Consider the following 18007-nt stretch of genomic DNA (forward strand, 5'->3'; position numbering starts at 1 on the left):
ACCATCTGGGCATGGTCCTGGGCAACCTGCTCTTGGTGGCCCTGTTTGAGCACAGTTGTCAGACAAGACAATCTCTAGAGGTCGCTTCCAACCTAAAACATTCTGTGATTCTGCTGAAACACTACTCAAACCACTGCAGAAGTCCTTGTAGCCTGAAACAAGTTGAGTTTACTGTTTACACAATGCATTGAAACTCTCCTAACCTTTAGTCCCTTAGCTCTGTTGATGGCCCTCAGTGGTCTAAGGACTCGCAGAACACGCAGGATCTTCACCACATTGATGGCATTGGACCTGGAAGAAAGTATGAGAAGGTTTGAGAGATACAGGATATAGGGGATGTGCTGTGAGGGCAGATGGATTTCATACACTCTTTCTTGTTTGAAACCTTACATAGCCTTAGAGTGCTTAGGATAGTTAGAGAGGCAACTCTTTGCTATGGCACTTCAGGAATAAGGAAACTACTCTCTGGTGTTAACTTCATTGGTCTTGTTTCCTGATCTGAGCATGCTCAAGTATACATTCCCCTGGCTTTCACTATCTCTGCTGTATTAATGAAGGCAATAGAACATGGGCGGGGTATTTTCTTAAGCAGAGCAAATACTCTGCCAAATACTCTGTATATGTCTATGATATGGAAATTGTGCCAAGATGTAGTCACCACAAGACACTTTCAGATAAGCTTCAAAGAAGCACTCTACTGAAATATTCATAGAAGAGTGGAAACTCCAGGTGACTCCAGCATTAAAGGTATACCATCCACTTTCAGTTTGATCCCGCAATGTGTTTGGCCTCTGATTTGCAAATCAATTAAGTGTGTACATAAATTTAAGGATGTGGAAACTCCCACTGAATTGATTAGGATGACTTCTGTACTTGATTTTAAGTGCCAAACATAACTTCTGTACTACAACAGAGTTCTCTGCATCTTCACAGATTAAAACTCTGACTGAGAATCTTCTCCATGCCATATGACATCAGGCCCTCCTACTGATTTTGGGAACAGTTTTTTGCTAACATATTAAGAGTCCAGCTAGGTCTGTAAGAAAGAAATAGCAGGTCAAAACAAGCGCTGTACCATTCTTAAGACCTTGACTGAAAGCCCGATGGACCTGACAAATCCTTCTGCTTGACTTAGTTCTGGAACATAACATATGTGAGCTGCTAACCTGTCGTGGTAACAATAGGGAGCTTATTTCTTATCAGATGTGATATTACTTAGGAAACTCCCTATCTGACACACAGAGTTCCACATAGTCAAGTAAACTATAAACTTATTGAGCAAATTAACAGATCAACCAAGACAAAGTGGTATGACAGAAGCGGGATTGACTGTTGCTGCCACCAGTACTCTGCAGATCCTTGCACAGCTCTTCAAGCACTTGATGGTCATCCATTGACCAAGACCCACAACATCTTAGTAAGTAGCAAAAGATTATCACCCCGTTTTGCAAAGAGGTCATGAGAGGTCTAGGAGGGAACAGTAAGTCACTTAACTGTATGGAATAGATACAGTGAATCAGAGATCTTGAAACAAAGCTAAGTGTCATGATTCCCAACGGACCAAGTTTCTTGTTCTCATTTGCTCTTTCTGGAAGATCCCCCCTTCAGGTCACTAGTGCAGCATCTCCCAGTTATTACCTCCCCTCTTGGGGATGAATTTTAATGGTCTTGAATCATCTGAGAAAAATACCTCCAGGCTCATGAGAAAAATCTTACCCGGAGGCATCACATCCCGACCTGGCCCTACGATCCCCCAAAACCAGTCAGTTGAAAATAGCGCACTCACTGGATCCCAAAGGAGATGAGAGAAACGCTGACCACCAGCAGGTCTAAGATGTTGAAATAGTTTCTGCAGAAGGAACCCTTATGGAGGAAAGCCCCGTATGCGGTCATCTGCAGGAAGGCACATGAAGACAAAACCACACTTTGCCATTAGCATCTGTTCAGAAACCAAACCCATCTGGTTGTGCTCAGACTATATAACTGGGGAGGGGCAGTATTTCTAACATAGCAGACAATTTACCCCCAGACCCCAAAGGGGAAGTTGAGTCCCCATTGAAAGAAAAGAGAGTGAAAAAGACAGTAAGATAAACACGAAAGACCTAACTAGGGAAAGCCAATACTAGGTTCAGTGGGGAAAACAGGCACTTTGAGTGCATAAAGTACGTAACATTTAGAATCAGCAAAGCAGCAGAATGACTGTTTGCAAAAACTATTCTTTGCAATCATATGTTTTTCCCTTTTTCTTCAATGGCAGAGGACACTTGTGAGTATGATGATTGTATTATATAAAGGCTTCTTTAGCTAAATTGAATAAAAAAATAACATAAAAAAGGCTCTTTTGTAATGTTTTTCAATGCTTAGGCCAGCTGCAGTAGACAGTTGAGCTCTCTTCCCTCTGTGAAGAAAAAGCAGAATCCCTCAGGGACTTGATGCTTTAGAGCTGAACTGAAGCAACAGGAGGAACTCCTGCTGTCTTCAGTTTGCTCCTTCCATTCAGCTCAATCCTGTACCCCTTTTCCTATCCAGCTTCCTCCATTTTTATTCTAGAAGCAATTGAATTTTCCTCACAAAGCCCAAGGTAAGATTCCTTGAGACAGAGTGGTTTCATTGTGAAGGTAATTATTATGAACATCAACCAGCAGAGGAAGGGAGAAATGTTAAATATTTCACAAGGGACTCTCCGCCCCATCTGGGTATGAAAGGGTATTGAATATCTGCTGGCCTTGAGGAGGATGTCACAGTTCCAGAATTGGATTAAGTGACAGTGTAAACAGAAATGGGTCTCAGCCACAATGTCAGACCTAAACACTGCTGAACTCAGAATTTGAATTTTAGACTGAGTTTAGTTACAGAAAGTGACTAAAAGAGTCTGGCATGGTCGAAAAGGGTGAGGTGATGGGGGTATTTGTACCACCTACCTGAGACTCAGTGAGCAATCTAATGTAGCTGCTTTGGAGAAACCCCATCCCCACAACTGCTAATGGTCCTCCATTATCTGGATTAGGAACACAGGCTTCTAAAGTTGGTCCTCTGGATCTCATCTAAGTTAGATGTCTGAAGTATTATAACAGCATGAGACTGTTCATCAATTATGAGCTCTAGCCAGACTCCCAGCTGAGAAGTGTGAACTAGAAATTCAAACTGGAGTTTTCCAGCTCCTGCAAATAGCCCAGGATGGTGTACCTGCTAGTGATCTCCAGCCATGCCTACCTGTGATGACTTTATTCAGAGGAGGGAGGAAGGGCACATGGTATATCAGATTATTTTTTTCACCAAACATCCATGACATCAGGGAACTGACTATCAATCCGCCAGACAGAACTTAGAAGGGGAGGAAGTATAAACTCTGTTCTTGGGTTAGAATTTATACTTATAGACACATTCAGTTGGGGAAGCAGGGAGGGGTTCTTGCCATAACAAAGGTGGTAAAGATACCCTTTACTGGTTAGATTTTGTATGGCAGTCTTGAAAGAAAGGAGACACCATTGAAATCAGGAGGGGAAGCTCTGCTGAGTTTAAGTTCTATACAAACTGTTGTTCTCTCAAGCCTGTTGAGAGATTTTGTTATCTTGGAAGAGACTCTCAAAGAGTGTATAATCTATGTCTGCATCCCAACTGGGACATTGAATAAGCATTTAGGATGCCCATTAAAAAACCTTGGTGGTCACCTTGCTAACATTTGCCAGACTCCACCATGGCAGTGTGAGGCTTGCAGGTGTCATCAGCAACACAAGGGCAGGTGATGCTTGTTTCTCTACAGCCTTGAACCTACATTTATTCTTTTTTTTCTTATCATTTACACTAACTTTGCTGTTGTGCAAAACATTGTGCTCCATGCAAGGTAGTGGAGAAACGCACTGAGAAATGAAGCAACTCGTGAGGCAGGAACTGACAAGATAAGAACAGAAGAATTTCTTAAACATTTGTAGTCCTTGCACTCCTCTCCCACTTGAACTCAGAGAATATCCAGGCGTGTTGACATAAATCCACTGAAGTTAACAGGAGGACATCTGGAAGGCTCAAGTACTATGCAGTCCCTGACGTAAACAGCAATAGGCCAATGGGTTGGGTTGGGTTCTGCTTCCACTGAAGTCATTAGGAGCATTACCATTTGCTTCAGTGGGAGCAGAATTAGTAATTGTAAGTTCAAACATGTGCCTTGAACCATGGTTTAATTTTTAAATGTTGCTGTTGAGAGGTTTTCCTTTTTTGACAGGCTTTTTTGATCAGCCATTTCGTATGTGCATGTTCAGATTTATTGTGTAAACACAGATGCACATTGACACAAGCATAATATGTACAACTCTTTGGAGAACATTATGTCTTTAGTGATTTTAAGTCATATCGAAAATCATGTTTCTCTACAAAAATATGTAGGGGCCACCCTGCTTGTCAGCCTTCAGTATGGATACTGTTATTAGGGTCTTGAACTGCAAGATTTGAACAACTCTAAGGTACTGCCTGCCAGCACTTAAAACTGGCTTGCTGAGAAAAAAATCAAGCTGCCAAGTGAACCTAGCATTTAGAAAGCCAGAACTTTGTTCAATTACTGTTATTTAAATTATTAGCCTACCAATTTGGGAAAATTAGAGTTAAGAACAAGGCAGCCTATTTTTACTTTCTTCGGAGCTAAACCATTCTCCTGCACATTTCACTTGGTATAGAGCATGTTCCTTGGAAAAGGGAAGCCAGGTTTCAAACAGGCAATGCAACAATATTCATTTGCAGCTACAGTCATCGGTGTGTCAGTGATTTGTACTCGTGGTTACCTCTCCACACCTAAAAAGTGAGCTCCTGCACTGTGTTTCCTGCTTCCTACTTGACTGTGCACCCTATAACCTTACAGAAGTCACTGGCTGATGTCTGGTCTGGCCTCATGACTTGTGCATAACAGAGATTTGCTCTTTGGGTGTTAGCATGTGTAAGAAGAAGTGTATGTGCTCATGATTCCTTGCACAGCAAACAAATCCTTGTTTTGAAATTTATGGGGTGATGGCCTTTTTCTTGGTCCCCTCTTGCTTTTCCCAATAAGATCATCCTTTCATTGTGATTCCCCTAGAATGCATTGTTTTGATACAGGTGCTGAATTACAAGTTTGAATATCAGAATTTCACAGAAGACTCTGTAAGCAACTACCAAAACAATAAAATCAAAAGATAAACAATCCTTTGTGCAGAAATAATAACAGGGTTAAAAAAAAAAAAGAACACAAAAGAAAAAGAGAGCGAAAGAAAGAAAGAAAGAAAGAAAGAAAGAAAGAAAGAAAGAAGAAAACAAGTGTATTGCTCAGATTGGTTACCTTAAGAATAATTTCTAATGTAAAGATACTAGTGAAGACATAGTCTGCATTGCCTAGGATCTGAAAAATAAGCACAATCGGGTTAGTGGTACTGAGTGTGACCCAGGAACAAACAGGCGTGTGTGTTAGCAACAGATAGTGGCAGAAAACTAGTAAGCTTGTGAACAGGTAATGGTAGAGAAGATGGGCACTTTACCTTCAGAGCAATTTCAATGGTGAAAATGACAGTAAAAACTATATCAAAATAAAAGAGAATCTGTAAAAACAAAAGGGAATAGGAGCGGGGAGGGTAGATCAGTGACTGATCACTTGAATGGGAAAATCACAGTTCAAAATCAAATACATATGTCTTTTAACAAGGGAACAAGGAGGACTATATAGGAAATGGTTTTGTAACAATGTCCTGTTGAATACAGTGAAGGTCCTGGCACAGAGGACAAGAAGCACATTACATGAAATGTTTTCTCAGTTACAATCCCATGAGGGCACTAGAAGCAAAATAACTTTTTGGTTGTTGCTGTGGGATATTTTTTTTTTAAATCTGATAAAGAACAGACAATTCCAGGGTTTTCCCAAATAGGCTTTCAAACTGAGAATACAAGGACGCCTGGTCTCTCAGTGGAAAACATGAGATTCCTTCTTATTAACTTCCATTCAGGCTTGTTCTGTGCCTCTCGCAAAGGAAGAAAAGCAAACTGCAAATTCATGCTCTAGCTATTTTTTTTCTCTATCCTGATTTGCCCTGGATTAGGATGAATAACAAAGACTCTGCCAATTGAACAGAATCCCAGCACTTGTATTGCAAGCATAATTTGGTTGTGTGCTAAAGGTGCCCAACTTAGATCTTGCATCTTTCTAATGGCATCCTGGATAACAGGCAAGCTGAAACACTTGCAGTTCCCATAAACTCAGACATGGTGATGGGGATGCTGGTGGCATGCATAGCAGACCACAAAAAGTGGCCCTAGGGTGTCACAGAAAGCAACAGCAACTCTGGAAGTGTAAAGTGATTTTCAAAGTAACAGCATCAAGGACGGAAACATCTTTCACTGCCGATCAATTGATGTTCCGCAAAAGCAAGTAGGAATTTTCTCATTGACTAATGGGACCAGAATTGAAGTCTCTTTTTCCAACATATTTCAATATCCCAAACATTTTTAACATTACCTACACTACAAATGGTGAAAATCAGAAGTATCGTGCCCTTGGATTACTGTTGTTTTAGCTTAACCAAGTTCTAAAGCAGAAGGCGGATATATGGTAGCTGTGCAAAACAGATCATTGGTGAAATTTAAACCTTAATTGCTAAAATGCTAACAAATATACAACAGTTAAGTCCCCTGTCCCATTCCACAAGCGTTTATTGTATCTCAATGCCCATACCCTAACTCAGATTTATAGGTGGCTAGATTCCTGTGGCTTGGTATGCTATAGGCAGTGAGGTAGCTACTGCAAACCACAGGGTTATTTTAGATTGCATTAGTTAAGCATGATCTGTATCTAAACTAATTTGCAAACACCGAGTATAAATTGGGGGGGATGTATCACTTAGTTCTACTGTGTAATTTAAAATTCTTTAGGTCACTGCTCAATTTTTGACCCCAAGTTGTTTTCACTTCAAGGCTGTCTTGGGCTCTATCAATTTTTGCAACTTAGAGAATTAAAAAAGGGTTATTTCAATGATGGACAGATCTCAATTTCATCCTATATTAATTTACACATAACTGAAAATGTCCCCTCGCATTGCTGCCTTGTAGGTCCACACATTGGCTTATCATATCAATTGAATAGTTTTATAATCAACAGACCAGATTCATGGGTACTCTCAAGCTGCTTTGCCTGACTCCACCAACATAAAGCAGCCATAAACTTGATTAAAGTGGATGATTAAGCTGTACCTGCAGCTGCTTTACATCACCAGAGCACTGCAAAGCAGCTAGAGCATAGTGGTGAATGTGGCCTCAAAGCTGCAGCTAGTAAGGAGGTCCCTTATAAATGAAATCTCCCCTAATGAAAACGATCATCGCTCCTCCTGTGCAGGCAGTAACATTTATCTGCAGGCATATTTATTATTAACTAAATATGAATTTAGTCTACAATATATTAAAATCAACTAACACCTTGCCAAGATGCAAACAGGAGAATATTGCAAGCACATAAAGTCTCAGGATTTGCTTGGGCTTTGAAGGCTGTTTTATTAGACTGGGGAGGTACTTCCAAAAACTTGCTGCCTGAGCCCTGTGTGACACAAGAAAGATGCAGCCACTAGCCCACCCCAGGACAGAAGCAGTGTCCAAGACTCTTTGCTAAGCCCTTGCTGGAGGAGGTTCTCTCTGTTCCTGTCTTCTTGCTCTGCAACAGTTGGTGTCAACAGCAGCACTAGTCCACATGAGTCCTTGTGCACAGGTTAATGCCCGATTGTGTTGTCCCAGCGTGAAGGTAGAGGCAGTTAGTTTGCTTTTTTTCCCTCCTAGGCCTCTATGTGGGCACAGGGCAGGACACAATTTTATTGTTCTACTGTCAAAGTGCAAAGGCAGCCCACATTTGCAACCTAAACATCTTGTCAGTGTCCCCTGGTATGATACATTTTAAACATCTGGACCTGCAAAAATTAAACACAGATTTTCATGCAACATCGGTGGCTTCAAATACACAAGACAACACTTTACCCCAAGCCTTCAGCTCTTTTATCCAGGACAACCAGCTTTGATTACTTTTTTCCCTGATTTAAATCTCTCTGCTACAGATTCTGTGGCAGCTTCTGTGGCATGTCAGAATCCCATATGTCAGCTGACATGCTATAGTGCTAATACATATTGACATACATTTATCCCTATGTGGTGTGCACACTCAGCCGTGCACAAACGGGTCATTGGTGGTACAGGTTTAACCGTATTATTTAGTACCCTCCTTCAGGATGAAATGCAAAGCAACTATGAGATGAGCTCAGAAATAAACCTCTGTTAAAGCCCCCTCTGCGTGCGCATGTGTGTTTAAATGTATGCTCAGGACAAGACATTTCAGGGAGGTAGAATACTGAGCATTAAATAAGGGTTTCATTATTAAACAACAACAAAATTTCCTACTCTTTAAGCCTAGCAAGCTCTCCCAGCATAAAGTTACCAGAATTCCACTGCACACAGTAGGGATCAGAAGTCTCACATATAGCTGCAGACTCTTCTGATTTCTGCAATGACCCCAGAATAATAGAAACAACCACTGGCAAAACTAAGGGAGCACTGAACGTTTCAAAAGGCTAATAAGAACCATCAGGAAATAGGGTAAGAACGTATCTGTGTGCTGAATGCCTTCTTTTCCTTCCCCTAGGCTGGTGGGGAGAAGAGCACAGCATATTTTCTGAGGATTATCTCAAATTTAATGAGAGTTTTGCAGCTTGCATTCAAATAGTCTGATTCTAACCTTGATGACAGCAATTTCCCCCAGACTGACTGCAGCAAAGTCAAGAATGTTACTCCTGATTTACACCAGTGCGAACAAAGTGAAAATCAGGCCCTGGGCTTTTTAGTTCAAAAGAGAGGATGTGGCAGGAGAGCAAATGTTCCAAAGGGAACCTGCAAATCCCCCGAATTAGAACTATCTGTATCCCAATCGATGTTTTGACAGACCATTTCTAATGCCTTAATCCCAGGTAACAATAATTTTGCTTCAGCCTCCTGTCATTCCTCCCCCTACACATGCTTCTGAAATGAACTAGAGGCCAAATTCTGCACTAACTCGTGTTCCCTGCAAAACCCAGTTATTTCACACGCAGGCTACAAAAGGCACAAATCTGGGAAGACAGTCACTCCCAAAACCTCTGATGCAGTCTTTTCTGCCTTTCCTGGCTTCAACTCACGACCTGCTTGTACCACACTTATAATACACAGGATGGGAAGCATACTTGGTTCCTAAAGGAGAGGTGTCGGACGGGGTCCTCAGCTGCCAGAGAGATGCTGCTGAGCAAGATGAAAAATAGGATCAGGTTGGTGAAAATGTTATCGTTAACGATTCGATGGCAGTGGACACGAAACCTGCAAGAGAGAGGAGAGGCAAAACTTTATCTCTCAGAGAACAGCAAGGCCTGGGAAACAGTTCCCCCTCCTCTTTTGCCGGCAGGACTGGCCCTGGAGGATTGCTCCACAGAGCAGCAGGGAGAACGATGGCCCAGGCAGCCGCGCTTGGCCCTGCTGGGCGCTGGGCAGCCCTGTCTCTCCACCTCATGTAGTGACACGGAGTGATGGGCTGCCTGCAGGACTCACGCTCCATGCATTTGAATGGAGAGCAGTCGCTCCCTCCTGACAGGGCCTTTCGTGATTTAGATATGGTCTGAAACCTGCCAATCCAAAATTATATCCCTTGCTTTCATTCACGGAACCATTCCCCATTCATTTAGGGGGAAAGCAGCAGAAACAGGCTTTGAGGTGGCCAGCGTCTTTCCGAGCCGGGGCTAGAGTGTCACTGAGCAGGAGCTATGGGGGATTTACCTTATTAACAAGGCACAGACCTGGCCAAATGGATATAGGGCAGACTGCTGTTTGCAAAGGGCTTCTGGGAGCACATCATGCCATGTAGGGTGCTCTTAGTGGGAAACTAGCAGGTAAAGAAGTAGCAGTCTCCCATCAAACAGCAGCATGCTTACTGGAGACCATTTTACCTTCTGTATGTTGGTATCAGGATACGAGGAGTTAAACCTCATAGCAGTCCTATGCATAATTCTAGAGGCACTTCATTAATCTATTTAGCTCTACTTTTGGCTGTAAAGCCTCCAAGCTCCTATTATAGCAATTTTACAGATGATTGCAGAGGTTAATTTACTTCTTCAACAAGTGACAGTGAGTGGGTGGCAAAGCTGGCATTAGAGTCCATGAGTCCCAATCATGAGCAGTCCCTCCCTCTTGCACATATCCAAGGAGGAGTGGCACAAGCCCTGCTGTGGAAACACTGGCTCTGAATTCAATTGTGCTTTTACAGCCCTGCCTTACTTTGGGGCTGTGGTGGGAGGCCAAGCCTCCAAGGGAGATGCTGGGCTACATGGAACTGCACAGACCACTGGGCTGTGAGGTCATTTCTGCACCCTTGGAAAGATATATTCCTCTCTGTGTCACAGCTCAGCCCTCCACTCACAGTGCTGGTCTCACACATCTGTGTTGGAAAGACAGGTGAGGCAACGTGAAGCCACAGGCTTCCCTCAGGAGCCTGAGGGAAGAGTGTGAGAGGAGAATAATTCTTTTCAGCTTCCTCTCAGAGCTATGGGCTCTTAACCTCCTTTTCCCTTTTCCTGTACGCTCATTCTTGATGCGTAGGAATGAGCAGAGACACATGAACTCCCTACTGGGAGTGGATTTTGAGCAGCCATTAGGACAGGAAGCTCCTACCTCACGTGCGACTGATTGCATGATGACTTGCTTGTAATTTGGACCTGAACATGTTGGGTAATTCCAATTACTGTCTTGCCTCCAAGTCCCTTAATTCCAAAGCTTTCATGACTTGTGTCTTTAATCAGGCTTGCAAGTGCAATGAGCTCCCATTGAATATTGTCAGGGTTCTCCCTACAGTTGTGCTTTCATGAGGATTGCATGCCAGGGCCTTTGAAGGAGAGGCTGGTCAAGAGGGTCTCTGGTATGAACTGCTGGAAGGGAGCTCTGCACCGCATAACCTTCGGGGCCTAATGTGAAAGGGATACCTGCTGTCCATCTCCTTGTTCCAGCTAAGCAGTCTCTTAAATACCTGTTGTTAGGACTGAAGATGAAAAAAGCGCTGGCATCAGGCATAGGCACAGCCTTTTCCTTGAGGTGCAGCTCAGACATCGGGCGAGGCCGAGGGCCAACAGGCATCTCAGGTTCTTCCTCATCTTCCTCTGCTGCAAGAAGCATTTTTGTATTTTAATGCAAAATACAACCTATTTTTGAGTGCCGGGGCATTTGTCCCCGTCATAACTAGAGCTAAAAATTAAGATTCATTGAAATAGTATGATGAAAGCTTGAGGTTCCTTGTCCACTTCCTTTCTCCAAGACAGCATCCACTGCTCTGGCAGATATTGGTCAGTCTCTACATAAAACCACTAAGGCTGGTAAACCCACAATATCCTCACAACAGTCTCTTCAGATGTTTCACACCCCTTCTGGAAAAAAAGGCTTCTTCTAATGACTGACTTAAATATTTCTTGCTGTTGTCTAAATCCATTATCTCTTTTCTTATTTTCCATGGGCACAGAAAATAGAGAATTCCCTTCCTCTTTCAGAAGGCTTTTACACACTTGATGACCATTATTATATCTCTGCTAGGTTTTCTGGTTTCTAGAGCAAAACAACAGTCTTTCCATGGAGCCACTGTCCATCTGGGATCGTCTGGATGAATGCATGTATACCACAAAGCAACCATGGGGCATGGGCACTTTGACTACACCAATCAGAAATTCTTAACATTGTCCCTTTCCGTACTTCAGTGGGGGGAAAATTGAAAGGGCAGGAACAAGGCTGAGACTCTCAAACCTGATGCCTATGGAGCAGATCTCCAGGCACTGTGCAGATCAGTGAGCACCCTCAAGGAAAAAAACCCAGAGACGTGGGCTAAGTGGTATGTGAAAGAGAACCTTCCACCTTTGGGGATTTCTTCTACCTTCTGAAGTCAGATGCTCTTGTGTACATGACAAGATACAATTTTGCTATTTTAAAGATCCCAATCCTCTCACTTAATCAGCAAGACAGGGAAAAATATTTTAAGAAGGGAGAATGACAAGTTAGATGCAACTGATTCATCCTCCAGCCAATGCAAAGGAGGAAACTGTAGTTAAAAGGTTTATCTTGAATCCATAAAGTGAGATGAATTCCAGTAAGAGCCTGTTCCTTTAGGGTCAGGTACTGTACTTGATCTAGTAATGGACACATCAGAAAGAACAGATGAATCAGCAGAGATCTTAATCTAGATGTTGGAAACAGGAGAAAAGTGTCCTTTTCAATGTGTGGCACTATTGCATGCAAATAGGATTCTTTCTTTATACTTCTGGTAGCAAGAGTTCAGCTCAAATATTCTTGATAAATTTTTGGATGTTTGAGCTGGTATATAGAGTTTTTACTTTTTAAGCTGGTCTATTTTTTAACAGCTCAATTTTATGTTGTAATACATTAATACTTTATAATACTCTTTCTACAGGCTGTATCGAAGAAGCATTCTTTCAGAAGTATTTTGTGGTATGGTACTTGTAAAATTGGTTTTAATGTTAATACTCATATTTATACAATATTACTATACTTTGCACTTGCATCTTTTATCTATAGATTTTGGAATGGGCTGACAATGACTGAAGTAAGAAAATTATTTTTCTTCTTTAACAGTCCAAAATACCAATGCCCATGATCACATAAAATACTTGAGAGCCCTTACTTAAAAAAAACTAGCATTCTGAGTCCCTTTTCTGTGCCTTCACTATTAGATCATTCTTTTACTTGAAGGAATGCTTAAAAAACCGCTTTCAAATGGGTATGGAACAACACCTCAGGAAAATGGGGTCTTAGCAGAAGGATCAGGACCATAAACAATATTTATCCTCTCTTCTTTTTCTTATGTTTGCCATATAGTAAGAAATATATTAATGATTCTGGCAATCACATGTACCTTCAGAATGGAAAACATGTTCAGTTCCCTAGCACTAGAAAAAAAATGATGTTCTAAATATATTTCATTTAAAGTAGGGTCTAGGGCACAGAAGTAAGGAAACAGTGAAGCCCAAATATGAAAAGAATAAAATGATTACAGCCTCAGCTTACGTCACTACCTAAGCTATCTACCTGCACACAGAAACCATAAGTTGCACAGTTGTCAGCTTCCATAGGAGCAAAGGCCAACATGGTGTTCACATATGGGGTGGGCAGTACATTGACTGCAAACCAATACTTGTTCTTTGACTGTTTTCTGTACCTAAGGTATATTTGTGTTTAAAGTGACCCTTCTCGTCAAGCGTGCCACAAAATCCTAAAGAAACATGACTCAGAGCTGCCAAGTTCAGATCTAAGTTTCTACTCTCTTAAAGTTCAAGGGAATTCAAATCTGGGACTGTCATCTTGAATTATGCTTCGTTAGAATGGTGATGTCCTTTGGTTGTGAAACTATAAGCACACACAGGCTACAGTGCAGCATCAGTGAAACATTTGACGATGAGGATTTTTTTTTTTTTTTTACTGTACAAAGACCAGAACTCTTGTGTAAGGACATTGCTTTGCTTCAAGCTTCCATGAATCATCTCAAGCTTTTACCTTCGTCTGACATTCTGAATTCTTTGTCCGTTTCTGTACTAGACTGCAAGACTAGCGCCCTGTCTTCCTATAATAAACATATCATCCTAATAATCCTTCTAGTGTACACAAATCTCTGGAAGAACTACTCCCTCACTCCAACAAAGGGGATAGGTGATCTGATGAGCTGCAAGTACACAGACTATTCTGGGAGCTAAGAGCAACACTGTGTAGCAAATAGAGTCAGAAGAGGTTATTGAGAAAACTGGCTGAGACAGAGGAAACGAATAGGAGATTGAGCAAGGTAGGTCAAAAGAATAAAGGGAAAAGAAATGAAGTGAGCATTTCAAATTGTTTCTGAACACTAGTTTAGGGTCAAGGGTGTTTTCACAGGATGGAATGGTACAGAGTCATGGAGAGGTCACAGGCATCAACAGCTTAAATCATAAACAGAAAATAGGTATAACCAGCTGACTGTGTCTAAGAAGCAATAGGGCGCTTCACTCAAAGCACAGCTGAAACAGATCCATGTGCAAGTGGGCAAGAAAAAGTGTGTTCCCAGACGGGCCATTCATGTCTGCACGGCGTCACCCATGCCACAGCTGGACCGAACAGCAATCAGCAGAAGGATTCTGAACTGGTCAGTTGGCCACAAGGGAGCTGGACAGGGTACACGTGGAGACTGGGAAATTCTTGTTTGCTAATGCCAGGGAAAGCCCTGGAGCCTTGTTCCCCAAAACTGAATACACACAGCAGATGTGACATACCATATCAGCAATGAGAGGGCCTTGGTATTTCTGAGCTTTATACAGTAGAATGGAATAGATGACTATGGTCAATCCGAACTAACAAGGGATTTACAAAACTTAACTGTATCTGAGCCTTGCAGTTGACTTCCATGAACTCTGAGGTCAGGTAATTTTGTGAGCTGTTAGAGACAAACTTCACTATTCACAAAGAATTGATAAACAATTCAGGGAAGAGTCCTGTTTAGAAATGGCAAATACAATGGCAAATAACCAAGATGTGGTCCCTTTACATTTCAGATATTTTAGGAGACAGGAGAAAACCTGACTACCCATTCAGATTTTAAGTTCTGTTCAAAAGTATGCCAAACTAGGGATTTGCATCCCAAAGCAGGAGTTAAAAGTGTTTTAACTTAGTTTTCCACACTCTAATCCTGTGCACAGCTGCAGATGAAGTGTCCATGACACAAATTGTAGATGTAGTTTTTGTCATAAAGTTCACATGCTGGACTATTTATAAGCTGTCCACAGAAGGTAACTAAAACAAAATTCTATTGTCAATAGGCTTAAATTTGATATATAGGTGACTGTACCTTCCAAAAAATGTAATGGTCTGCAAATCAAGCCAGCTGAGAAGCAGAAACAGAACTGTATCAAGCTGTTTTGATTTGTGCTTCTGACTAAAGGCTCCCACAAACCCCTTAGCAACTGGGGATGTGTGTCCAGTAAGTGCCTGTGCCTACAGAGGTTCTGGGAAGATTAAAGCCAGAGTGAAGTGCCCCAGGCAATGTTAAAACAGTATTGTGTGGTGTTGGAACCACACTCTATTCCTGATAAATGGGCTATAAATACGGATGAATACAAGTAGCGCAAATGAGGGGATTTTTTGTACTGAAAACCAAATGAAATGAACAGTTTTCCTTTTTGCTTGTCTGAAATCCTTGTCTGTCTATTTAAAATGAACTCTTAAGTCTTTTTTTTACCCTATTACACCAATCTACTGTCAAACATTTATTGAGAATCATGGAATAGAAGAGAATGTGTTTATTACAGCTTGTTACACAATTGTAGAAAAGTGGAAGGGCAGAGTAGGAAAGGATCACAAAAGGCCCTCTGGTTCATGCCTCTCCTAATCCAGGATCAACTAATTATTATACCTAAGCCTTTTCTGGCAGATGTTTTTCTGACCTGTTCTTAACAACATTCAGTGACACTGGGCTTCCACAACCATCTTCATGAACTTTTCTAGCCTTACCATTGGAAAATTCTCCTCTGGTGTGAATGTTAAATCTGTTACTTCTTAATAATGGAGATAATTCCCCTCCTACCTGTAACAGGCTTTTATGCATTTGAAGATGTTCCTCCTGCCTTTCCTAGTTCAAAATACCACAGTTCTTTCAATCTTAGTTCTTGCTTCCTACTAGCACTGTTTTCACTATGCTCTTTTACATTTCTTCCAATTCAGTCCCACTTCTCCTAAGCAGAGCACCCAAAATAAGATATGATATCCCAGATGAGATCTTATCAATTGTGAACAGAATAAAACAATTGCTTTCCTCTGCTTAGCTTTCACTGACCAGCTAGAAGAAACTCATAACTGGACTAAAGGGTCATGTTTTCACTGTTTATAAATCTCACTACTTGCTTTTTGAAAGACAGCAAAATATTGCTGGCATCTGTTGAGCTTGTGATCACAAGATTCAGATTTTTTTTTCTCAAGGACTGTTACCTAATTAGCTCTCACCTAAGATCCTTTATTTGTGAGTTGTTTATTCCTGTCTATGTGCAGAGCTTGGCACTTTCAATTTTATTTAGACCATTTATCCAGTTCCTCAGGAGCTTTTTGAATTCTAATGCTGCCCTCCAGCATGCTTCTTGTCCTTCCTAGCTTTATGTCATCTGCAAATATAATAAGCGTATTCCCTCTTCCATCATTCAGGCCATTAACAATGAACTGAACTGAACTTGGAACAGGCTCTTGGGTTGTTGAACTCACTTGGGCCATCACTACTCTGCACATAAAGGATCTGACCAATTTCTCTCCCAATCATCTAGACCATGTTTTTCTAGCTGGCTTATGAGAATGTTATAAGAGACAGTAAGAAGCCTTAGCAAAGCCAATGACGACATCTACTTATTTTCTCCTGTCTACAAGTCTTGTCAGCTCCTTTTAGAAGAAAATAAGGGTGGTTTGACGTGATTTGTTCTTGGCAAATCTATGTTGGCTGCTAGTCATCTCCTTATCTTGTAGTCATATAGTTTGTTTAATCATTTGTTCCAGCACTTTTCCAATAATGGAAGTTGAACTGAGTAGCTTATAATTATCCTGCCCCAACCACACCCCCTATTCAGGACCTCTTGAAGAAAAACTGCTTTAAGTTCTGTGATTTCTTCAACCAACCTTTTATGTATCTGAGGGTGAAATTAATTAGGTCCAACTGACTTGAAAACTAGCCTAACTGATGCTCTAGCTTGGTTTTTTTCCAATTCTAGGCTAAGATCTTGTGCCTTTAGAATTCTGTTAATAAGTCACATTCTCTTTTTTGATGAGAAAAAAATTGCAGAAAAGCATTCAGCGTTTTGCCTTTCATAAGTATCTGTTGTGAGTCTCCCTGACCACTGAGTAATGAAAAAATAGACTGAAAACAAAGTCATGCATATATTTTGATTTGTAGGGATTTGTATATTTTCATATACAGGGATTTGTTGTATATGATTTCGTATTTCCAAATACAGAGCTTTACAGAGAACCAAATCAAATACGACTGATCAGTATAGGGACTGCAAAGGACCAAGTCCACACCTGTTCAAACACAGGCAAGCACATCATCCTGTCCCGTCATGAAAGCATTACACATTCAGCATACCTGCTACCAGAATTTGGCTTTATGTGCATTAGAAACTGGAGATTCTCTCTGTTGAATCAAGGATAAGAGGAAGAAGACATATACCTGGAGCTTCTGTTGTGGGATATGGGCTCTTTTCTTCGTTTTCATTGGGCTGATAATCATCCATGTTGATCTGACAGAAAAGGAAGGAGAAGCAGCAAAGCTGTTATCAGACAAGGCAGAGGGTTTTCATTCCCTCAGAAATCCAAGCTGTTCATGCCATCACTGCACAGATAGTGCTAGCTGGCAGCAGACCTTACCTTGGTAGCAGGCGGGGATTCTCCATCAGCAGTGATTGATTTCAGCTCAATTTTCTCCTCCTTTGTCTCCTCCTCCACAGCTGTTTTTTCTATCTCCTGTTTCTTTTCAGGACTAGCAGTCCTAGCAATTTTACAAGATAAAAAGCAAAGAGTTACAAATGTGAAAAGCTTTTTCCCTTTCAGGAACTTCATGTAGTATAGCACACACCAGGAGAATGATTGGCTGGCTGGCACGTCCATTCTGAGTCCAGCTTACATACCAGTGGCTTCATCTCATCCTCATCTGCAAGCAAAGAGTCTGATTTCATTGTATACAGCACCCTTTTATTTTATAGCTTTCGCAATGGCATGTCCTTGCCTGTTGGTTGGGGTGTGTGTGTATGCATGGGCATTTGGGGAAAGTATGTGCCTGTGTGTTTGTGCACATGCATATTCTAGGCCTATCAGTAGAGATCTCTTTGTTCACCAAATGACAAAGGTATGAACTATTTTCAACCCATATCTTGTGGACTTCCACTAGGTTGCCTACAAAGTTTTGCCAGGGAAACCTGCTGACTAGCATGCAGGATGAAGCAGAAAG

At 41.5% G+C, this 18007-nt stretch overlaps 1 protein-coding gene across 3 annotated transcripts in view; it reads right to left on the bottom strand.

Annotated features, from left to right (window-relative positions):
- The window catches only part of CACNA1C (calcium voltage-gated channel subunit alpha1 C), a 485027-nt gene that overhangs the window by 76813 nt on the left and 390207 nt on the right, over positions 1-18007 (bottom strand). For 2 of the 3 annotated variants that reach the window (XM_065626926.1, XM_065626927.1), the window contains exons 17-24: positions 17428-17548; positions 17231-17300; positions 11030-11162; positions 9204-9333; positions 5499-5558; positions 5303-5362; positions 1787-1893; positions 204-291 (exon numbers count right to left, since the gene is read on the bottom strand). In XM_065626926.1, coding sequence (XP_065482998.1) covers positions 204-291; positions 1787-1893; positions 5303-5362; positions 5499-5558; positions 9204-9333; positions 11030-11162; positions 17231-17300; positions 17428-17548 — 769 coding nt within the window. The remainder of the gene's footprint in view (positions 1-203; positions 292-1786; positions 1894-5302; positions 5363-5498; positions 5559-9203; positions 9334-11029; positions 11163-17230; positions 17301-17427; positions 17549-18007) is intronic. The other variant, XM_065626928.1, reaches the window with a different exon arrangement.

Source organism: Caloenas nicobarica, chromosome 1 (assembly GCF_036013445.1).
Source record: "Caloenas nicobarica isolate bCalNic1 chromosome 1, bCalNic1.hap1, whole genome shotgun sequence".
Taxonomy (NCBI): domain Eukaryota; kingdom Metazoa; phylum Chordata; class Aves; order Columbiformes; family Columbidae; genus Caloenas; species Caloenas nicobarica.